General features: G+C 32.9%; 1 protein-coding gene across 1 annotated transcript in view; it reads left to right on the forward strand.

Moving 5' to 3' along the window:
• LOC135225664 (neural-cadherin-like) overlaps positions 1–21,439 on the forward strand; it is a 404,534-nt gene extending 383,095 nt beyond the window's left edge. Inside the window, exons 31-34 of the mRNA XM_064265004.1 lie at positions 2,711–2,773; positions 17,171–17,289; positions 17,496–17,592; positions 18,091–21,439. Of these exons, the coding sequence (XP_064121074.1) occupies positions 2,711–2,773; positions 17,171–17,289; positions 17,496–17,592; positions 18,091–18,479 (668 nt within the window). The 3' untranslated portion in view covers positions 18,480–21,439. The remainder of the gene's footprint in view (positions 1–2,710; positions 2,774–17,170; positions 17,290–17,495; positions 17,593–18,090) is intronic.
• The last annotated feature ends 4,694 nt before the right edge of the window (positions 21,440–26,133 follow it).

The following is a 26,133-nucleotide window of genomic DNA, read 5'->3' on the forward strand; positions in this document are numbered from 1 at the left end:
CTCACCTCCTGAAAGAGAGCGTAGGTCGTCCATTTTTTTCTTCGATTGACCGAAGGCAGGACGGCGACCGTGAAGCCCTGCTGGTCACAGGTACTCAAGAGGTCTCTTGACCATTGGAAGATACACGAGGAGTGACGGGTGCAACTGCTTTTTTTTTTTTTTTTTTTTTTTTTTTTTTTTAAAGGGGGAGGTCTTTTTTTAAAGTTATTAAGATATTATCGTGAGACATATCCAAACTCTTGTCGAGTGATATATTGTCTATCTTTTCTTTTATTTGGGGAATTATTTATTTAATTTCTTTTTACTTTTTCCGTTACAGACTTATTTATTTCGATTTAATTTTGTTTATGAAATCATTCATCCTACTGATTTTGACCTATTATGTGTGTTATGCAAATTGAGGCACCAAGTGCATTTTCTTTCGCTCTGTCGTGGTGCAGTGTAGTACTCACACTTAGTCCTTAGGTGCACGCTTGTAGTAGCTCTGTTTAGACGTTAGACGTAGTACTAAAGATATTTCACCCTCTCAACCGTGTATCTTTCAACGAATTCCAGTAGCCAAGCCTAATTGTATTTACTTAGATTCTCATTTTTTGGTTTAGAAATGGTGGTGGATGGTCCGCTTTCCACGATCTTAGTCACCTGCTGGTGCCACTAATTATTAGTCCACTCAGTTACTCACTTTGCATGCTCTTTGGCACGACTTTGATGTGATTCTTAAAATGAAAAGTGGTGCTTTAATCTTTTCTGTACACTGAAATTATATTTGTATTTGACTGTGAAATATTTCAGCTCTACTGATGTATAAAACTACCAAATGTTTATGCAAAATAAAAAGATTCTGAGCTGCAAATAACCGTCTACTGCAATATATATATATATATATATATATATATATATATATATACATAATAATATATATACATACACACACACCACACACACACACACACACATATATATATATATATATATATATATATATATATATATATATAATATATATATATGTGTGTGTGGAAACTAAATTTCATATTTTGCATGATGAAGACAAGAGACAACATCAACATAACGGAAAACATTCTAGTTGTAGTGGCATAAAATAAAAAGGAAAATAGAAAATTTACTCTGTCAGGGTGATTTGAATACAAGCTCGTCTTAATTTTATTTGAAGACAATTTCCCGGTTCCACATTTTGTTCTTTTTAATTTTCAGAAATGACTTATTTAATGTATTGATCATTTCACTGTGGTTGTTGAAAATGTAAATTTTTTTTATATTACTCATGAAGGATTTCCTCAATTACCACAACAAATAACTGTAACAGAAGTAAGTTCGAATTGTTTACGCTCATCAACATAGAATTATTTTATTGTTTATATTACTCTTATCAGTATCCATTTATTTTTGTCCATTTTCAAATATGATAACATCATAATGTTTTACGAAGTATGGAATAGTTATACATTAATATTAAAGTATTTCTTACTTATTTTTTGTCATTAATGAAATTCTTGACGAGTACATCTTGGAAGGATTTTAAATGTTAACTTCATTTATGAATAGTACTGTTCGGGAGCAGGTGTAGAATAAGGAAGAAGGTATTTCTATACGGAATCAACATTAAACCTTCGATTAGATGTGTTGCTTACAAATAAGTACTTAAATTTTGTGTGTGGAAATCTGAGCAAGTTTACCCTAGATAATGGCAAGTAATTTTCATTTACAGCATATGAACCAAATACTCTTGAAATAACCAGTTATCTTAAGTGGACAAGAAGAGAGAGAGAGAGAGAGAGAGAGAGAGAGAGAGAACGAGAGAGATTTGAGAGAGATAATGGAGAGAGAGAGAGAGAGTCGTAAGGAAATACCTTTCAAGCTATAATGTTTTAAAAGAGAAATGAAACGATTATCAGACGAAAATAAACATTACTAAACGAAAGGGAGAAAGGAAATTGGCTATTTTAACGCTTAACTTGTTCCAAATTGGACAGAACCTGGTAATAGTGGGTATTATTTCGAAATACGGCCATAGTTCTAAAAATGGCTTCAGTAAAAACAACGTTTGTAACTTTATATAAGATGCTATAGAGATTACATTGTATTGGGACATTTATGCATTATGTATGTAAGTGTCGTAGTACAAAGATATACACACATTCTTGAGCACACACTGAGACACACACACACACACACGCACACTACACACACATTCTTGAGCGCACACTTAGACACACACACACACACACACATATATATATATATATATATATATATTATATATATATATATATATAGTATATATATATATATGATATATGATATATATAATAGATATATGTATATCTAGATATATAATAGTTATTTATATATATATATAATAATATTTATATATTATAGATATATATATATTATATATATAAATATATATATATATATATATATATATATATATAATATGTTGTAATATTAAGACTTGTGTGTGCGTATAGTGTGTAGAGAGAGAGAGAGAGAGAGAGGAGAGAGAGAGAGAGAGAGAGAGAGAGAGAGAGGTGTAGCTTTATTCTTCCAAGGAAAACTTAATTTTTCTATATAAAAACCATGTGCAATTTCCACAGATAGCCATTCACATAAGTAAAAACAAATTGAAGCACCAATGAATACGAAAACAGAGTGATTTACATTCGATAACGACTAGTTCCCTCTGCAGATCCTTCAACACAGGCTGAGTTCTATGAAAACCCGGCTGTGGATGGAAGTGAGATGCATCTCTGTAAGTCAGCTTCCAAATTTTGGGAGTTTTGGAGCCCTGCCGAGTCAGAGCTTCTTTGCATTTTCAGTAATGTCGCGTTATTCTCATGCTTGAAAATCTTTAAAAATGATGTGGCATTTATTTTGGTTTTTCTGATTTTTATGTGTTTCTTTGTTGCTTGGGAATACGATGCTCTTTGTAATAATGAAGTTGAAGTGATAGCTCTGAGGCTGTCAAGAATATTCCCATTTCTTTCCCTGTGATTTTGGACTTTTTTCCTTCCGATTCTTTGCCTGTCAACTCATTATTTAGTAAATTTTTTTACGGTTTTATTTGTTCAAATGGCTTATACCCACTGAAGTATGGAAGAAAGACATCTATTCCAAATAGCCGCTAGGAACGTTTATCCCTGCTAAATTTGGACTAAGAGAGGAAGTCTTATTTAAAAGTGCTTTTGGTTACATTCATTATAATATTTCAGAACGATTTCGACTACAAATTTTAAACCGAAAATCCTGAGTTTGTTAATGAACGCAATACATTATGTGATTGTTAATATATGAAAAATAGGGAAACGTTCCAATATAAAATTGCTTCAGATTTTAGACTGAAAGCCTTGAACATATAATTACGATATTACATCAATCTATGGATTATAATGTCACATACTTTGTCAGTAAAATGGAACTTTTGTTACCAAAGGCATTCCCGTTTGTGTCTGTTATATCAGTGATTAAGAGCAGCACAGGTTGATGTCACCCTGATTAATGACTTGTGGGTTTTGTATCACATTGATTAACATTTATGTCTGGGGCCAAATTTCCCAATCATAATATTGATGCCGTGCCCATCCCTGATTAATGATGGAAAATGATTTCCCATATGATTTCCTCTTTTTTTTTTAAGGGTGGGGGCGGTAACGGTGGTTGGATGTTGAATGCGTGTTTTTGAACTGTTGTTTAATGTTTTCTTTGTAATTTTAGTTTTTTTTCCTTTCCTAGGATGTTGAATGCGTGTTTTTGAATCGTTGTTTACTATTTTCTTTTTAATTTGAGTGGCATCATATTTAGTTATTGTCAATAAACACCAGCAATAGGTTCGTAAAAAAAGACGTCCAAAATAATTTAATTCTTTGGTTTATATATACTATATATTATATATATATAAATAGATATATAGCATCTATATTATATATATCGATATATATATATATATATAATACATTATATTATATATATATATATATATATAAACCATACATACAGACAGAGAGAGAGAGAGGGAGAGAAGGAGAGAGAAGAGAGAGAGAGAGAGAGAGAGAGTCCTACTATATTGCCACCCTAATAACAATTCCATGTCTTACTTCCGGAAATGTCATATGACCAGGTACAAAAATAAACCATGAGCTCACGTGAAAATTTGGCTTCATGAAAATATATTTAATCACTCGCACGCCTCTGTTGTTGCCTTGTAGTTGATTCTGATTTAAGTGAGAGGAATATACGTGGGCTTTTGAAAGTAGATGTTACATTCTAGCTAAAAATCAGTTATGGAGTGACACGTGGTAAATGATGTTTGCAGTGATGGTTAGGAATATCATTAATTAAATCAGTGTAATAGTCAAAATTATGACTGGTTTTATTTATGGTATCGCAACTATTTTTATTTTGTTTTAATAAATATATATATATATATATGTATATATATATATATATATATATATATATATTATATTATATATATATAATATATATATATATATATATATATATATTATGGTTGCTAATGTTATTATCATCGTAATCTTTATCTTCGTCAGCATTGAGGGAATATCGTTTTGAAAGGAAATACTGAATGACTAAGAGAACACTAAAGTTGAACTCGAAAACATACGAACATTATATTATCTTATTGTATTTTTAACTATTCACATTTATACGTGAAATTAATTCCCAGGTGAGGAGGAATTGTAAACTATTGCTATTTCTGCTTCAGTTTTCCTCCTTTTCTTATTTTCCTTCTGACCTAACTTAGGTAGGCCCATTCGGGTTTTTGCATTATATTATAAAGTAAAATACGAGAAATCCGTTTATTTCTAAAGTCATCTATAAAATCAAGCATAGTTTCATTCAGCGTTTGACTACTCTTCGTTACTTTCTCGTAGGGGTATCAATTGATTGTAGGTTATCTAGTATCATCCCTGCCCGGGTCGTTGATGTCCTCCACATTAACAAATTTATCTAAATAAGGGTACTATACTTGTGAAAGCTTCAATATTTCACGCCACCGTGTAAAATCGAGAAACCATATCTCTCTCTCTCTCTCTCTCTCTCTCTCTCTCTCTCTCTCTCTCTGTGTAAAATAAACATTCTTCCCCCAACGGAACTCTTCCACTTTTTCCTAGAGTAGATCCTAAATCCAGGCAGCGTTCTTTTCCCCGGCTGGATGCACCGGGGTATTTACAACTCTCCTCCCTGTATTGTTACAACAAATTCGCCTTCCATATTTGCCATTCATTCAGGAAATGATCACGGGGAAGAAGAAGAAGAGTCTCTCTGCAACGCTCTCCTCCCAGAGTCAGGGAGCGTCAGATGGACGACCCCATGGCAGAATCCCATTCGTTTTCCACCAAAAAGGGCGATTTTGAAAGTGGTGCTGCTGCTGCAGCGAGGGAGATGCTTTTAAACTCCATTAATGCTCAAGAGGTTTTAGATATGTAACACTGGGGCAAAGTATGTAATGTACATGTTATGTATATGATCATATACATATTTATTCGTATATCTGCACAAACATGCATACGTACACACACACACACACACACATACACAGAAACACTACTTCTACTCTCCTCTCTCTCTCTCTCTCTCTCTCTCTCTCTCTCTCTCTCTCTGATATGTATGTGTTATATATATATATATATATATATATACATATATATATATATATATATATATATGTATGTATATATATATATATATATATATATATATATATATATAATCGTATATATATGTTATACATACACACACACACATATATATATATATATATATATATATATATATATATATATATATACATATATATATACACGTATATATGTATATATATACATTGTATATATATATATATATATATATATATATATATATATATATATATATATATATATATATATATATATATATATTATCATATATATATATACTATACAGAGAGAGAGAGGAGAGAGAGAGAGAGAGAGAGAATAGAAGCAGATGATTTATGTAGGTATTTGTGCAAGAATATTCCTGATGGAGGAAGGGTGAGTGAAGAGGTGGGACGCAATAGGTACAGCAAGAAAGGTAGGAGGGTATGTACAGATGACTAGGAAAATATTTGTAATGCCTGTGGAAATTATATTGAATCGACTGAGATGAACTGCTGGAAGAACTGAAAGAATGAGGAACATGGGATATGTAGAACACGCGGTAAAAATATGAAAAATAGTGCAAGGATGGATCAGAGCTTTCTGAGGATAATTTATTGATGTGACAAATGGAGTATGATAATTTGATAAAAATGCTTTAATTTAAAAGTACCTAGTAGTAGGAAGTATGTAAAACCTTTAGAAAGTGTTAGGCAAATAGAATGAAATGGTTAATGGAAAGCAGGGCCTTTCATACCGTAGACGTAAAAGGGTATTGATTTTAGAGGTGAATGGTACAATGTGTGTATGTGTGCGTGTGGGTGTTTGTATATACATTAGGATTCAACAATTTGTTGATGGTACCCTTTTTAGTAAATGAAAGTTACTAAAGATGTGGATTTTTTTATACTTCGGGGTTTCATACACGCTTAGGCAGTTACAACATGTATGGTATATTGAAGAATATATTTTTCTGTTGAACTCAACCTTTTGTACATGGGACGGGTTCATGTTGAAAGCATACATAGAAAACGCGCCGGCAAAAGCCTTATAAAACCGGCTCCCACTGTACGAGCTCTACTGTCATAAAACTAGCTTAGTCTCACAGCAATGAATCATACTCGAATACGTACTTTTTTTATTATGCAGATGACAGTGGTTATATATAAACCTTTAATGCCACGACAGAGTGGATGCAAACTATGATATTTGGATGGGCCAAAGGAGAAGGTGAACGCTAAAGGTAACTTGAAGGAGATGGGATGAACTAATTTACCTTTTGAGAACTCAACTGACAGATGTCCAGAAACGATGATTACAAATTTAGGATGTTAGTTCATCAGGATAATTATGTATAATGCTTGTATAGTGTTTAAATATGTGATGTATCATGAGAAAATTGGAGGACTGTAACATCCAAAAGGATATGGGAAATATATTTTATATTTTTTTATTCTATAGGGTACACAGTGCAATGTGACGCTCATTGAATAGAGTTATATGTATCGGGAGAAATTATTGAGAAGACTCAACTTTGGAGAAGTACTGTGTATATGATAAGAACAATGCTTATTGAAGATACTTATTATATATCCAATAAATGACAAAAGTCCTCATCATAGCTGGAATTGCTGTGACAAAAAAAGGAAATGTTCTGTGACAGCTGTGAGAGGGTGTTAATTGAAACCTATCGACCTTCTAATTAAGGCATTCATTCATATCACCTGAGTCAATCAGTCAGAAATCACTAGGGATTTATATTATATTCGGAAACCAGTGGAATTCCCTGAGAAATAGTATTTTATTGATCTAGGGAACTCATTTGACTCCTCTTCCATATGCCATTAATTTTTTGGTGACGGATTGCGCTTACAATAGCCTCACTTGAATATTTACTGAAAATCCTTTCAAGTTCTCCAGTTCATATCATTTATATTTTTGGAAGATCTTTTGTAAGGGTATTAGGTGATTAATACAGCTTGACATGATTTTTTTGGAGTTTTTATGTTTCCTAGGCTTTTGTTAATACTGACTGAAAATTACTATTTCTGCTTTTCTAAATCATGCACTGGCCTAATTCATGGTATATAAAGGCTAGGGTTTTAAAGTATTATATATATATATATATATATATATATATATATATATATATATATATATATATGTATATAGATATATATATATATATATATATATATATATATATATATGTGTGTGTGTGTGTGTGGTTGTGTGTATATATACATATATATATATATATTATATATATATATTATATTTATATATATATATATATATATATATAATATACACACACATTTATATATGTATATGCGCGTGTGTGTGTGTACGAGAGAGGGAGAAGTGTTAAACATAATTTCAGTAAATGTTTGGTATTTCTTTTTATTTTTTTTATATTTTTATGGCTGAAGTGATGTACGGTTTGGGAGGAGATACTTAAATGCTTAGGAGGATTGCTACCCTGTACTATGTATTAGTGAATACTTAACAAAATGGTGGGTAAATGATTGTGGTTTTGTTATAGGGATTCTTTTATGTTACAAATAATGGTGGAACTGTTAGATTAGTGCTTTATAATTTGACCTAAAGAAAGGTTGCTCGGGTGACTAAAGTGATAAAGACCGAGAAAAATTATGCATAATCATCGAGAAAGAATCCTGAGTATGGAGGGTGTGAAAGACCATATGCCTTAGTGGTACAAGATGCGGTAGAAAGTTACAATGCATAAATAGATGAATCAAAGGGTTTTGAGGCCAGTTTGTCAAGTAGAGAGAATGGGGAATGGGAATGGGTGAATTATAGGTGGCAGAAATAATAAACAAGTCAAATTAAGTGAAAAGTTCATATGCAAGGTTTACAGAGACTTGGAGTTGTTTGTGTGCATTTAGTCTAATAAACATTTAGAATTGCCTAAGTGCTTCATTCTTCTTTGTATGACTAATTTTTCTTCGAAACAAAAACTTTTCTTTTATCATCCACCGTCTTTTCCACTTTTGAATTGTCCCCGCGACTTTTATTTTCTATCTATTAGTTCTCTGTTCTTTTTTTCTGTTTCTATCCAATTCCCCATTTATCCTTTTTCCCCCTTTTTTTTGCTTCTGTTCCCCCTGCGTTCCGCACCCTTCAATTTACGTGGAGGATTCACGGCTATTAGGAATGCTTGTTTTCCATTGTTCTTTTGCAGGTAAAAAAGAACTTTCCGAATATTTTCTTTTCATTAGAGCTTTATTGTGGAAGGTCTGCGCCTCCAGGATCATGTATCATAAGCCATTGAGAGGATGTTAGTGAGTGCGCATGTATATGTATGTATGTATATATATATATTTATATATATATATATATATATATATATATATATATATATATATATATATATATTGTAAGTTGAAATGAGGACCAAATAAGATATATAAAATGAGGTCTGTCGTTGTAATAACTAACATACCAAAATAGTGAATCGTTGATCTTGTAACGAAAGGTCAGAAAAGTTACTAAATATACGAGAAAAGCTTCAATATTATATGTCAAAAGACTCAGATTATTTTCATATTGTGAAGTACTGTGAATACCAGTTTCACTAATTAGTGAAACTGGTATTCATAGCACTTCACAAATATGAAAATAATCTGAGTCTTTGTGACATATAATATTGAAGCTTTTCTCGTATATTTAGTAACTTTTCTGACCTTTCGTTACAAGATCAACGATTCACTATTTTGGTATGTTAGTTATTACAACGACAGACCTCATTTTATATCTTATTTGGTCCTCATTTCAACTTACAACAATAGAATGCAATAAAATCTTGCATTTTAAAAGTAATTAGTGAAAAAGTTTCATTTTCGCGTTAGTAATTGAGTTAATACCGCGATCATATTGGTCACAGAAGAAAGTTTTGTAAACCTATCAGTCTTGGAATATTTATTGCTGTATGATCTAGAAATCGTAAGCGAATATTCAGTTGATGACTTCAAAAATACATTTATTCTGTTTTAATCAAAATGGCCAAAGGCAGTCAAGACGAAAGACTTGAGTAATAAATATTCTTTCACATTACTATTTAGAACTGTTCTTTATAGGAAAACCTTATTTCATGCAATAGAGATTTTAAAGCGGGTAATATAGTCTTCGTGAGAATTCTCATTTCCGTCTCATGCTGCTATATATTCACACTCGTTTATGAAACAGGAAAGCTGTGATTCAGAATCCATTCATCAGAAGAATACACTATCATTAAATCATTAAAATTAATTGAAAAAAAATTATGACGTGTTAAAAGGCGTTGTACAAAGATTTTAAAATATGAAGATAGATTTAAAAGAGCCACAGTTATATACTTACGTTTGAATCTTATAACCAAATCAAGAAGCATAGCATAGTGTTCTACGTACAGCGTGATATAAGACATGGAGAAACAAAGATAAGGCATAGAAAACCAAAGAGCATCCATTGACGAGTGTCTTCATCAAGGAAAGAGGACTTGAGTTGCTCATGCGTAACATATGGAAAAAGAAAAGACCCGGAACCGAATGCAGCAAAATCGTTGATAGTGCTTTTGCTTTGCCTCGCTCCGTTTCCTTTTGGTTATCAGCGAACAGGTAATATGGACTGGGATGGCATAGTAAGATTACGAACGCAATATCAGTGCTTCCTAAAGGTTGTAAATGGAAATTTGCGTAATACAGCAATGACAGTCAGTGTACATCGTGATGATCTTTTGTAGGGGTCTGTAAATTCACTGACCAGCATTCGTTTACAAACTGAATAATTGAATTCCATTGTTATTGAACAATGTAATTTTTGAAATCTTTTTATTATTAAAATATATATCATGGTAGGTTTCAGATGCATTCTGTGTTGAACTGACACTTTAGGCGAAATATAACTGGATATTTGTTAATTAAACACGGTAGCAAATAAATGCATTTGTGAAGATTTAATTTCACAAGATATTTATTCGTCCATATCTTATTTATTTAGGTTATAGCAGCAGGTTTTGAATTTTAGCCTTAATTTTAATCATTAATGGTGTTTTCCAGCGATTGAAGCTGGTTTCCCGATCTAGACTCGTCAGTAAAAATATATTACCCAAAGTTTGAGGCTCGACACGAAGACTAATAGAATTTGGAAATTTTAGCTCCTTTTCTATTCCTGTTTCGTGTGTTTTTGTTGACTGTTTGAAATTAGTTGATATTTCTTTATTTTTTTATGAAATGCATTTTCTATTTTTCTTAGGCTTCATGTCCTAATACATTTTCAAACAGTTTTATTTGGTAATTCCGAATATCTTCCTCAAGTAATTAGTTTGATATTTACAGGCTTTCGAAGTTGAAAGAAAATTAGATGGTTCATATTTCAGGAGATGATTTTGCCAACTTGAAGAGTCGTCCGTTGGTTATATTTGTTTATTGGATTTTTTTCATTATAGTCATTTTTAAATATTCGTAATGCCATTTTTGACATAGTGATGTTCCCTGTTGTATTATTACTTTCACTATTAACTAGCTGACCAACCCCTGGGAAAACTCTGAATGACAACCAATAAACTCTCTTCTTCCTCCCAAACCCCCCCCCCCCCTCTCTCTCTCTCTCTCTCTCTCTCTCTCTCTCTCTCTCTCTCTCTTGTTAAGATAGTTGCTTCAGTTACAGTGCCCAACATTTTTGACATTTTATATTTTACCATATCTCATCTCCATTCCTATTTGGGCTGAACTTGGACTTGAGGGGCACCAGGAATGTCGCTGTTCAACCCAGCGATCGCAAAAACAATGGATTAAGCACCAATATGCTTCATTTTTAACATTTTCTTTTTTGTAACCCTTCTCACCCCCCTTTCCTATCGGGGCTGAGACTTAAAAGGCATCGGGACTGTTCACTATTCATCTCAGCGACCTCAAAAGCTATGGATTAGACAGTAATATCTGTGGTTTTTTTATTTTGTTTAGATGTCACCACCTTACCACCCCCCTTTCTTTCGAAGCTAAACTTGGACTTAAAGGATATCGGAACAGTCACTATTATCTCTGCAACCTTGAAAACTATGAATTATACACCAATATCTGTCGTTTTTGGTTATTTTACATGTTATCCCCTTCCCACCCGCCTTCTTATTGGGGTTGAACTTGAACTTGAAGGCCATTTGGAGTGTTACTATTCATCTCAGGAACCTCAAAAACTATGTTATTTTCTGTTATTTTTCTATATCGCCCCCTTCTCACTGCCCTTTCTATGGAGGCTAAACTTGGACTTTAATGGCATCAGGAGTGTCACTATTCATCTCATTGACCTCAAAAACTATGGATTAGGCACTAATATCTGTTGTTTTCGGTTACTTTTATATGTCACCTCCTTGCCACCCCTTCTCCACCCCCCCCCCCCCCCCCCCCCCCTCCCTGTTGGAGCTGAATTTGGACTTGAATGGCATCAGGAGTGTCACTGTTCATCCCAGCAACCACAAACCCTGTGGATTATGACACTAACTATCTGTAGTTTTTGGTTATTTTTTACATTTCACCCCTCTCCCTTTACATTTCCCCCTTCCCACTCCTATTCACCCCTCACTATTGGGGCTAAACTTGGACTTGAAGGGCCTTGGGAGTGTCACTATTCATCTCAGCAACCTCGAAAACTATGGGATAGACACTAATATCTGTCGTTTTCGGTTATTTTTACATCACACCTTCCCACTCCTATGTGGCCCCCTCCCTATTGGGCTGAACTTGGACTTGGGGGGCACCAGGAGGGCCATTACTAATCTCAGCGACCCCAAAAACTATGGATTAGACACTATATCTGCTTCGTTGTTAATTTGTTTATTTCACCCTTTTTTCCACCCCCCCCCCCCCCCACCCCCCCCCCCCCCCCCCCACCCCCCCCCACCCCCCCCACCCCCCCCCCCCCCCCCCCCCCCCCACCCCCCCCCACCCCATTTGGTGCTGGTGATGTTTTACTCCCCACAGAATTCTCTCTCCGTGGCTAAGTTACATGCATGCCAAGTTTGGTTGAAATTGCCCAATGCGTGTAAAAGTGCACATGCACACACATATATATATATATATATATATATATATATATATATATATATATATATATACATACATATATGTATGTAAGTATGTATATATATTCGGGGGTATTATTTATTTAAATTTAGTATACACCATTTCAAGATGTGGGATTCATACTTTTTTTTTCCAGTAAATTAGGTGTTTTACATTTAATCACTTACTGTCATAGTTTTTCCTTCTTTTCGTTTTACATTTAATCACTTACTGTTATAGTTTCTTTTCGGTTTTATAAATTCTTCTTTTCTCTGCAAATTGTTCTTTCCTCTTGGCTTCCTTTGCTTTCTCTTCTCCCTTCCATTATTCTTCAAATTTCCTCTCACGTTCTGTCTCTTCCGCTCCTTTCTTTTGCTTCGCCATTTTATTCCCTTTCCCCCATTCACTCTTTTATCGTTCCCGCGCTTCCCTTCTTTTTCTTATCTCGCAAGGATCCTTCTCCATTTATTTTCATGTTCTTTCTTTCCATCTCACTTCCGTCTCACCCTTCGTGCATTCTGAAAGTGTTAAGTGTTCAAGAATTTTTTGTATTACCTTGACTATTTCCTTAACTCGATATTTCATTTGGTATTTTTTTATTTCTTTTTCCCTTTTTCACACGCATTCAGCTTTTAGATTAACATTAGACTTTTTCCCATTCATTGTATAAACTGCAATGGTAATAATATCATAACCAGTTGTAAAATGAGTCATTCCTTGCCGCTATCTTGTCGATGACTTAAGCATGACGATATGACATGCGCGTAATGTTATGACGTACCCATGATCACATGACTATCACGTGATTGTGCAAGTAATGGAGGTCCTTCCGACAACAATGAAATCTTCCGAAAACGACTCCTTAATTCTGCTCCAAGAATGATCACAGACAAAAGGTGCCATCAGCATTATTGATGGAAGTGACGTAAATCTATCCCATCCGAGTATTGTATTACCTGACATCAACAGATCGCCCTCATGAATTTTGATGGGCCGCCACTTAGTTGTACATTGCGAAGCCAAATATACATAACTGGCCAAATAGACGTTCCGTCAATCAGCGGAGTGCATTAAACTAGAGTGTTTTATGAAGGACATCATCAAGCGAACGCACGAGTCGGTATGGATTCCCATTTGGTGTCATCATTTTTGGATGTGGCCCCATGATGGTTTCATATGTTAGGTTTCGACGCGGCTGGTTGCAAAAGAGACAGGTTGGCGACGCGTATTTGCCGACGGAAAAAAGGTGACTTTCATTTCCCAACCCCCGAATATGAATTTCTCATTGGGTGTGTGGGTTGTCAAATGTTTCATGAGAATGTACTGCAGCCGCATGTGTTAGTTTCAGTTATGTTACTGTCAACCCCGTTTCTTTTCTTTTTTTTTCTTAATTTTTTCGGTAATTGACAATCCTGTATCGCTCATATCTGGGGTACACCCTTAAATTCACGCATTTAAAACTCTCTGCATTCTTTTGTGATTGACATGTTGACTTATCTGTTTCCAAAAGTTAAGTTTACGTTCATGTAAGGAGGGGCGTTAAATGCCCTTTGCTATCTGTGTGATTTTAACTAAGTTTTTTAACAACTAGATTGCCAAATCATTTGTATAGTTTTGGTTTTTAACCTTTGCTAATTGTTCCCTAAAGGAAATTGGACAGTTAACGCTTATAGAGGGTTTGATGGATTAGTGTTGGTTGCTACTACTGTGAGCGATGTATTTATTCAATTCCTTTCGCTTCGTATACACTTAGGTATAAGTTTGTGGTAGAAGAATGATTCAATTAAAGTGAAATCTTCTCTGTTTATGCGGATTTATGCACAATACTAAAATTGCTTTTATTGTCAATTTTGAAGGAAGGTACGTTACGGATGAGATTTTCCTATAAAGGATTTATGCACATATGCAAGCAAAGTAATACACACACACATTGACTGACCCTCACAAGAAGGCAAACGTAACTCTCTGAAAAACTTGAGTCAATCTATCAACCACAAAAGAAGGCAGAGTGGTCTATGTGTGTGTATATATATATATATATATATAATATATATATATATATATATATATATATATAATAAAAAACAAAAAATGGTTGATTTATCAGATTTTATACGTAGACATACGCACACGCGAATACACACGCACACACGCAACACACACACACACACATATATATATATAATCACACAGGTAAACCATTTTAATATAATGCGCTAATGCTTCTATCCATTATGAGTATAATATTTGTTCTCGAACAGCTGGATAAAACGAATTTCTTTCTACAGAATATTTAATTATACAAACCTTGCATAGCGTCAGTCCATCTACTGAAAATGAATAAGCTTATATTATACTGGAATAACTTCATATTTATCTAACAATACATTTTCTTTTCATATCCTTGCTTCAAAGTAATCAAAATGAATTTTTTATTATATTACAAAATGTTTTTATGGTTACAAGAAATAAGATATCGTTAAGACTAGGTATAAATGGCGAAAAGTTTATTTCCTGTGCATATATTTTCTTGCAGGAACTTATCCTTTTCAACGATATTTGTTGACGTGTCGAAAATATATGTTTTCTGTATCTCGGGTCTTCAAAAAAGTCAACCATATATGGTCCGATTTGAAATTTTTTAACACTAATGAAATTTATAATATTTTTTTTTAGCTAAGGTCGTTAACCTATCACTTCATCCTCCTCTTACATCTTAGCCTGGGCCCGGCATTGTTGTACTATATCCTATAGGATGTTTCGATTTAGTGACTAAAATAAGGCAGCAGTGAAAAAGATATATATCCGGATATCAAAAAAATTACGATAGGGAGATTTTTCCATGGAGGTTTAACCCATAAAGACAACGAAGCATATAGGAAAGTAAAACGTCAGTTCACTTATACCTAAATAAAAATATTTTAGATGATTAAAAACTCTCATTACGAAACTAAATATTTTCATAGTTTATTGGCTAAAAACTACAAGCATACATATACATACTTCTTGAAGTATGTATAGATATATTCACATTTTGAAGTGTATTAATTCATCCCTCCCCTTTCACCTTTATTCTGGTGTCGAGAAGGGTGTGGGATATTTTTAATTCAATTGTTTTCCAAACTGAGGATCGTCAATGTCCAGAATGGAGTTGTGACTTTTACTGCCGCGCTCTGCCAGTGAATTTTACTTTTTTCTTTCCATTTTATGCGAAAGGTGCGTCTTTTTTTTTTCTTGTGAGAAAACACAGTCTAGAACCCATCCTATCTTCTTCTAAAGATAAGGGAAGATGAGGTATGGAACCTATCTCTTTTCCTTTACAAAGATAAGGAAAAAATGTAGTATGGAACCTATCTTATTCTTCCAAAGATAAAGGTGCTATTCTTGTCAATGACTTTTTCTTCTCTCTCTCTCTCTCTCTCTCTCTCTCTCTCTCTCTCTCTCTCTCTCTCTCTCTCTCTCTCAGCATTTTTATTTATTATCGTGGTGCATATTCCTGGCAGCGTTTCGGTTTTGTTATTATTTTTGTTTTCCTCCGAAGTTGCCACGTTTTCCATCTTCCGTTATGTAAAAGGAAATTTGATAAGAATGACACAAGTAGACGAAAAGGAATCAGACTGTTACTTTAAAATGGACATATATTCAAGAGGAAAGGAGTAAAATGAAAATTAAAGCGATTATTTACCCTGAAATTACATTACTCAGTGTTTTGAGTCCTTTGTGGGAAGCAAGATCTGTTTAGCTTTACTAATGCGTTCCCTTTTTTTTTTGTGCCGATTTTTTCCCAATCGTATATTTTACATATACCAAGGCCATATATTCACCTTATGTATTTCAGTAATGTTCTTATATTGTTGTGCTTTTTTGACAACAGATTAGGTTTTTTTTTGGTTTTTGAGAGAGAGAGAGAGAGAGAGAGAGAGAGAGAGAGAGAGATAGAGAGAGAGAGAGGAGAGGAAGAGAGAGAGAGAGAGAGAGAGAGAGAGAGAGAGAATTGCAGTCTGAGAAATGGGAACTATGGAACTCGTCTTAAAGAGGAAAACATATTGTGCTTGATTCTTATAAAAAGTTATTTTTTGTGTAACACTATGATTAATTTTGTTGCAAACCAGTTTCATTTCTTTTTATTTTTGCTTCTTACTCTAAAATTTTTGTTTTCTAATTTATTATACTCCTTTTTGGTCACTGCTTTTGAAACTTGCAATTAAACTATTTCTTCTCACATGTTTTAGTAAACTTGTTTTTTAAACTTTAAATTGGAAATATGTTCAGTTATGATGGTCAATGCTTGGATGAAATTTTTGCTAATTTCTTATCTAACCTCAGTTTTTCTTTTGTTGAAATCACCCATCCCGAAACCCCTAAAGCAGCCTTCGATATCCTTTTTCACTTTTATTTTAAGTTAGCTTCTGCCTTGTGTTTTATTTCTTAATCCCTTGCTTTTAGGTGAGGAAGAACGAAGGTTACCCGACGTAGCCGAAGACGCCCGCCAGCAGAGAGCGCCCCTGGCCCAGATGCCTGAGGGCCTCAGTATCGGAGACTTCATCGATGACAACATCAAAAAGGTTAGGGATGGTTGACCCCTTTTCAGAAAGACCCTTCCTCCTCCCCCCACCCCCACCTTAACACCCCCTCATGACTCTTGACGTTTTTGTATTTGTTGTCTTTGTCTACTCAATTATCGCATAACTTTTATGTTTTTTCAATAAAAGTTTGTCTAGATTCTGAGTGTCTGTGTGCCTTGGGTGAACGACCGTTTCCTCTTTTCTAGGTGGACAAGGAGATCACTGATTTCGACGACGTCCGCCATTACTGCTTCGAAGGGGATGAGATGTCCATCGCCTCGCTGTCGTCCATTGGCTCTGGAGGTAATTGGCAACTTTGCTATCATTTATTGATTTATTTAATTACACGGTTTTAATTGAGCAAATAATATTTTCATATTGTACTTTCACTAAGTTAACTCATTTGTTCATTCGTTTATTTTATTTTTGCTTATCCCCTTAATGCATTAAATTATTTATTGATTTACTCATTTATTTATTCGTACTGCCATTATCTTGTTCTTAATCTCCCTTATTCCGAAAGCATTATAGATCATGCATATGGATTCACTTAAATCACCTTATAAGCTTACTGAAAGCGAAAACTCAAATGACCAGTACATAAATAAATGTATCGTTTTACTTCTTGTATCAATAAAGAATTTGATGTACATAAAATAGCCAGATGAAGATGATCTCTTAGAAGTGTTGTAGTGCGCGAGAAAACATACACAACCGATACAAGAACTGTTATGCAAATCGCGCTCTGTTCCGATTTTTTCCTCTGCCTCTTACACGCCTTGTTTCTCTTACCTTTTGCAGGGTCGTCCGACAGTGAGAGCGTGTTCGATTACAGAAACGACTGGGGTCACAGGTTCGAGAAGCTCAGCAAAATCTACCGCAGGGAATCGGACGAGGAGGAAGATAGCGAATACGACTTCAAGATTCCCCGCCAGCCTAAGAGATACTCTCTCCATTCCTCTCCAGAGAAAAAATCCTCTCCTACTGGCAATCCTGCAAGTAGCGAGCCCTCCACCAAGAAATCTTCGGGTCGTCCTTCAGGATCTCCCACAGTGACCTTCGCAGAACCCGAAACGCAAGGAAGCCGCGAAGGACTCCTTCAGGGAGGGGACGACCCTGAACGCCCTCACGAAGCTGTCAATCCGATTGGTAATTACAATCTGGACGAGGCTGCAGAATCCTGGTGCTAATTAAACAGGTAGCTTTAGGTGATTCGAAATCCAGCCGAAAGCTGGATAGGCTCAAGCACCTTATTCTGATTCCAAAGGGAAAACATGATAAAAGGCGAAAGAAAATAATAGGAGGGAGAGAAATGGCGAAAGGACTTGATAGTAGGCTTTACACAAACACATCCATGTTGAAATTCTGAATTCATTAAAAAAGACAATTTAACATTAAGAGAAGTAAAAGTAATTCTTGTTGTAACGATAAAGTTAAGATGTCGATTTGCATGTGAACAGTCATATTTGGTGTTCTTCTTATGTGCTAAACTTGTGACCGGGTTTGTGAGTTTCTGGAAATGCGTTTTTTGTTTTTGTGGGTAGACAACAATCTTGGTTCCATATCACTGAAAATGCCAAAGACCCTTTTCCAGTTACTGGGATTTGCGGGAGGTAATTTTCATGTGACATTCCCCTAATGAGGGGAATCCTACAAAGTGATCTTATACAGAATTGATATAGCCAAGGACCTCTAAAATTAAGGCAGTAACACTGATTTAAAGTACTACGTGGCGGGAAAAAAAAAAAGAAAAAGAGATGAGAGTAACGTTTGCTGCAGATTTTTGGAATCGATTGTTGCTCGGAATGGGATTCGTAGGAAGAAATATTTTGAACATTGCGTCCGTTCGAACCTATGACAAATTCATCCTGACAGGTCAAAATGGTTTTGCGACTGCACTGAATGGGCCATACATTTTGCAAAAATGCTCCTAAATCTAATAAACAAAGGAACCCTATAAAAAAAAAAAGAGGGACATTTCTGAATGAGTGTCAATGTTCATCATATTTTTCTCCATCAAAATATTGCTAGGTTAAGTATTTCTATGATTCCTAGATTAATCATATACCAAAGGTGCTTCAATCAAAGATTTAGAGAATATTAAAATTGTCATAATAAAAGGCCTAGAACTTAGGCTTGCAACCTATACCAAAATAGCAACTTAAATACTAACACTTGAAAATTATATAAAAAGGAATATATGCCGAATGAACTCGAAAATTTATGCCTTGATATTTGCAATGTTCCATCCTCAGGTTTATTTCTTGTGTTGCTTTCAGGAAGACAACAAAACTTGCAAGGACGTTTGGCAATGAAAAATTGCCGAGATATCCAGTAATGTTTTCACAAATATTCTTGGTCGATAGTGTATTTGAAATCAAGTAAATTTTCAGTCAAGATAAAAAGTATGCTGAATAAGTTCCTCTCAAGACGAATAAGTAGGTTATTTCCCTTGTCTTCTGAAGGCGGTTCAAAAAGCGTGTAACTGGGAGTGACTATTTGAACATGCTTAGTTATTCGTTTTATTGAAAATTACATTAGTTCCAAGGTGATCAACACGAAACTCGAAACTAGCTTGAAACACATGCATCCAGTGTCTATTAATCAATAATTCATGAAAACTGATAATTTCCATAAGATAATTCCCGTCTATTAATTACTCTCCCACAGCCGCCAGGCTTTGGAAATTTCCCCTTCCTTGCTATTAAAACGTGGACTATCCTTTCTTAAGGGCAATTAATTGTCCGCTCCGACGACCTTCCCATTCAACCAATCCTCAAATTTTAGGATTAATGAACAAGTGTTGAAATAGAGGAAATTTATTTAGCATTACGCTATACAACACCTACGCAATACTGAAAGGGGAATTATGTTCAGTTCTTACAGATTATTGTGATTAAGATCATTTTTTTAAAACGCCTTCACACAACTTTATAACTTTGCATACTTGGGTAAGACAACTGAAAAGTATAATATTCTTTTCTTTGGCATTGATGTAAAAACTAGTTAAGTCTCCAAGACGACTTCAGGTTTCCATTCAAAAGAAAGCATCAATTTTGGGTAGAAAATATAATGACCAAAGACCAAAACTTAATTCCAATATCACTTATTCTTTTTAATTTACTTATTTTTTGTGTTGTTTAAGGGCGTGTTTAATTCTGGCTTATACTATAAATACGTGGAAGATTTATCTTCGTTTTCGTGGTCACATTTTGATCTCATGTAAAATTTTTTTTGGTTAAATTGAAAATCTGAATAAACATTTCTTATGTCGACACTCGATTGCATATTTTAGACATCAAGAATGTCACAGATGTTGCTTATGAGAGATCCATTGTGGTTCCTTTGCCCTGAGGCATAATCACTGCCAATAATTACGTGTTATTTTATAGTTTTGTAAATGACCCACACGTCTGCCTAGTCATTTGACGTATGTGATGAAAAAACGGTGATTTTTTTTATTGGGGACTTGTTAACAGGTGTAGAGAAGAAAAGACAAGCATGAATGATCGACTAAGATCAATCAAGGGCCGTTGTAAAGATCGAACGAATCACTTATCAATCCGCGAGCGCCCAAGACCAGTGAACTAACATCGATCAATTTAGGAGGCATGAGTACAGGGAGAGGTTAGTTCTGTCTTCCTAAAGAAATAAAATCCAGATTCAGTGTATTAAAAAGAGAACTTCTTCAGAAGACCAAACGATCGCTTCCAGAGATTGATGAGTGCACGAAATGGTCGAATCAGTAGATTGAAAGCTCAATCGATTACTCGCTTCATGCATCAGAAATGATATACCGAAAAGTGGCAGGACTTGGGTAAGAGAGATCGTACCATATTATTTAACTTTTCGCTAACGGATATCAGGAGTCCCCTCTATCATCTCTCCTAAATGTGAATGGTTTCGTTCAAGAGGCTAACAAGCAAAACGTATAAAAAAGGCGCTATCCGTTTATTGTTTTCTTGTATAAAACGTTCCATGTCTTTTCGTTATATAAGGATAAAGATTCGCAAGGATTTTCTCTTGTTATTTCTTGCGTTCAACCGGTGGTATAGTTAGTCAGGTATCTCTGTTGTATTTAAAATATATATTTCTGAGTGATTGGTTACATTTTTGTTGACTTTTTTTTTTTTTTTTTTTTTTTTTTTTTTTTTTTTTTTTTTCTTTTTTTTTTTTTTTTTTTTTTTTTTTTTTTTTTTTTTTTTTTTTTTTGGACTCATCAAACGTAGACTTCGTTACGAAATTTGCAATATCCAGTTTTCTGTTCCATTATTTAGTTTTTAATTTACATTGAAGAGAAACACAAATAATATAGATATAGGAGGCAAAATTTACGCGAGTTGGTCACGGGGTCCCTTGAAGTTGTACTTAATTATTTGAGAAGAATGTTACTATTATTATTATTATTATTATTATTATTATTATTATTATTATTATTATTATTATTATTATTAATTCCCGAGCTAAATGAAATGGAAAAAGAGAGAAGAAAAATTGTATTTATTCCGGTATTTTCGATTTTAGCCATTTTTCATGGCTTTACTGTTATTAAAAGAAAATGATTGTAATCCCCTTTAGAAAAACAATTATCATAACCTGTAACAGTTAACATGAAGCGTTTCATTTTTATCATTATATTTTTATTTTTCTTGATTAGGTCGATGCTGCAAGGCTCAACATAATTCATAATTTAAATGCTTAAACTTGGAAAATTACTTTTGGTTTTATTTATTAATAATTTACATTTTAATTTTTCCATTTTATTTTTTTAATAACGACATCTGTCCCCTACTGCAGTTTGATGAGTTTACTATGGAAAAAATAGAAAAGATTCTAATCAAAACAAGTGATCCAATGCCAAAACACAAGCATTCCATAAATATATATGTATCCAATTAACTATCCAGTTAACATTAATTTGAATAAGGTATTAGGACTAAGTAAGGGAAATTACAATGTTACACCAAAACTTTTCTTTCTTGTTATATATTATATATAATATATATATATAGTATATATAATATATATATATCATCTATAGATCTATATATATATATATATATATATCATATATATATATATATATATATATATATATATATATATCTATCTATCTATGATATATCTTTTAAATATATATAGATCACATATATATATATACTATATATATATATATATATATATATATATATATATAGATATCTATAGATATATCTGAGATATATATATATATATATATATATATATATATATATATATATATATATATATATATATATATATCTATATATATAGTGATATACTCATATATATATATACTATAGTATATATATATATATATATACTATAATATATAGATACTATATATATATATATATATATATATATATATCTATATATATATATATATATATATATATATATATATATATATATATATATGAACTAAAATAGTTCACTGTACTTTCAATGCAGTGTACAACAGTGAAGTTCCTTTTCTTTCCCCATGCGAATGATTTTCCAATGACACTGAGTGATATGATATAATTCTTATACTATCAGCCATTTGATTAATTAAAGTGAAATCACATGCAATCCACTTGATAGCGCCTTAAGACGGTCTTCTTCTTCTCCGTGTCACGACTGACGTGTCAGCCGGGAAAAAAATGAGTTAATGAGTTCTTTTTTACCCAGTGTATTTCTGTATATATATGGAATTGTGTGTGTACATATCATTATGAAATATGAGTTTTATGTGTATGGTCGTTACGTGACTGAAATGTTTCATAAATCATGTATACGTATGTAAGGCCTTCGTTAACACTTCTGGTCTGCCTTCATTCCTCTCGCGCAGGTTCTGTCCTGGAAATGTATTTAGTTATTTTTTATGGAGTGCAGATCTATAAAAGTCTGTAATTTATTGATTTCTGCCATTCGTTTTGAATTTAACGATAAATGCATTAATTCATTCAGACTCTAAGCTATTCAAGAGATGTAACTTAGTAATTTTCAGTCATTTTTGTTAAAATGTTATGGAGCTGTAAATTATTTTATCTTTAGTTTATTGCGGAATTACTAAAATCGTGTATGATATTTTAGAGTATCTTTCTTGGAGGACTCAAATTTTTTTGTAAAAACAAATAATTTCAAAAAATCTTAATTTCTTTATTATACAACTTTAATATTTTTTTTCGAATTGATGATGATTTTATAAAATAAAAGTAAGCCAGAAGTGCCAGAAAGATGTGAAGTGTAAATATAAGAGGCAGAAGAAAGTAAGAGAAGTGTTAATGAAGTTCTGTAGAATAGACGCTCCCTGGAAAGCCAGCTGTTTGATATGTGGGATATTTGGAAATGTAGAGTTAAACCATTAAAATAATGAACTTTTTGTATGATTCATTTGAAAATAAAGAATCTTTTTATTTATACTGAATATGGGCGTTTTTGTATCCTTCAAATTTTCTTTAAATAAAATTCCAGTATTATATTAAGAGACGGGTGTGAATGCATGTATATATATATATATATATATATATATATATATATATATATATATATATATATATGATATATCATATCCTAATATACATAAATAACTTCCAGAAAGCTTTTATGAAAATTTCAGTTATCATGATAATCATAAGAATCTGCCTGAAAGCTTCGAATACTTTAAACAACGTAGACATATAATATAATTATAGTATATATAATTATACACACACACACATATATATATATATATATATATATATACTATATATATATATATATATATATATATATATATATATATATATATATATATATACTATATATATATAGTAGCCTTAATCATATCTGGCAAGCATTTGATTTCTATATATATATATCATATATATATATATATATATATATATATAGATATATATATTATATATATATATATATAGTATATATAAAACATATATATATATATATATATATATATATATATAAACATAATATAAAAAAGATATATATATAGATATAAAAATCTATATATATATATATTATATAAAACAATATAGTTATACTATATATATATATATATATATATATATACTATAAATATATGTGTATAGATATATATATTAATATATAATAATTATATATATATTGTGTTACATTAATCTAATTTCAAACATAAATTACCTCCTTGTTAAAATATCGAATGCCGTATTTTACGACAAGGAAAAATAGTCATTAAAAATGCAATAAAATTGATTGTCTAACTAAAACTCAACAAGATTTTTAAAACAAATAATAAGAGGAAATCCAAATAAAAAGTAATACTATCAAAGTAAATAAAACAAAAAACAGCAAGCACACACGGCGTTGTATTGAAAATTAAAACTACCAAGCACAAACAAATCAGACGATTGCTAATTGTGTACTGAACTAGTTCTTTAGCTCCGGTTTCATCTTCAAGAACAATGACTGGAAGTAGCAGTTCCATTCCACGAGAACAGAGTCAGTACTTTATAATTCCAGTCAGTGAAAGGACGGTCTCGTGTTAAACTGTGCTCCCTTATAGCTGAAAAGGTGGTTTATTGAGTGGAAACCTCGCTCCAACAGAAAGAATAAGTTTTACATAATTCCGTCTGAGTCATTGAGAACTGGCTCCCACCTATCGCAAACCCTATTGCGAACGGGTGAACATAAAAACAACACCCGAATTAAGGTCGGCAGGAAGAGTAAGGTCTCTCCATATGATGCATCAGTAAATGTTGCTCAAACTATTTGAAATTTTAATTGAAGAAAAGCTTGGCTAAGCATTTCTTGTGACCAGATAGTTATTTATGTTCAAAGTAAGATGATTTGACGTACTTATGAGTATCAGTTATGTACATCGGTCTAGGACGTAATTTCTCATTTAACAAATTTGTAGAATTCTGTGAAAGACAGAAATTGGGTGAGAGTTCTCAGTAAAGTCATTTTGGGAGACATCGTAATCTTTATTTGTCGTAGTGCGTGCTGAATGAGGTTTATAGAAACTGCGTTTCACGAATGCTTTTAGTTATGTATATCTCAATATCCAGTCAATAACAACTCATTATCCTGCGCCTTTTCGTAAGTAAAAGAAATGTTTTGGTGACTGTATATATAATTAACAACTTGTCCTGTATACAATTAGCAATTGTATGGCTGGTTTCTCAGAAGGTACTGAGTAGGTCAACAGCCATTTTTACATTGTATTTGGCAGGTTTAGTTCCGAATATAATTCTAGTTTGCAGTTTGTTCTCCCATGTTTTATCGTTTTTTTTTCATTTTTTTTTAAACCTTGCATTCCGCTTTCTTTAGTTTCCGTCAGGCTGTCATTTTATTGAATTTTCAACTATGCTTATGTTTTTGCCATTGATTTCAACCAGCTGAAAGTTCGCATAATAAAATATACCACCTGGTCTTAGCAATAAAATTCACATCAATGTGAAGATTTCCAAGTAGCCACCTTATTTCCGATTCCATTTTGACAGAAAAACATATTTCAAATCAGATTTTCACATACACAAAAACACCCGATCTGAAAATCAGAGACCTAGTTGAAAATCAATATCAATTCTCAAAACTACGTAATTTGTGACGAATTAACGGTATTATTAACCTTCAGTATACAGCGTGCAACACTAAGAAACATTTTTGATAACCAAAAATTAACTTACAATTCGAAACTATAAACAAAATATTTGATGTTAACGAACAAAACGTTCAACAGCCTTTTACACAAAAGTAGGAGACTTATTTTGATCGTTTTTAAATAATGCAACGGTTCTTTGTGCATAGCTTCAAATTCCTTTGTAGTTGTGTTATATTGAGTTGACCTTTAAA

The sequence above is a fragment of the Macrobrachium nipponense genome, chromosome 13 (assembly GCF_015104395.2).
Source record: "Macrobrachium nipponense isolate FS-2020 chromosome 13, ASM1510439v2, whole genome shotgun sequence".
NCBI classification, from domain to species: domain Eukaryota; kingdom Metazoa; phylum Arthropoda; class Malacostraca; order Decapoda; family Palaemonidae; genus Macrobrachium; species Macrobrachium nipponense.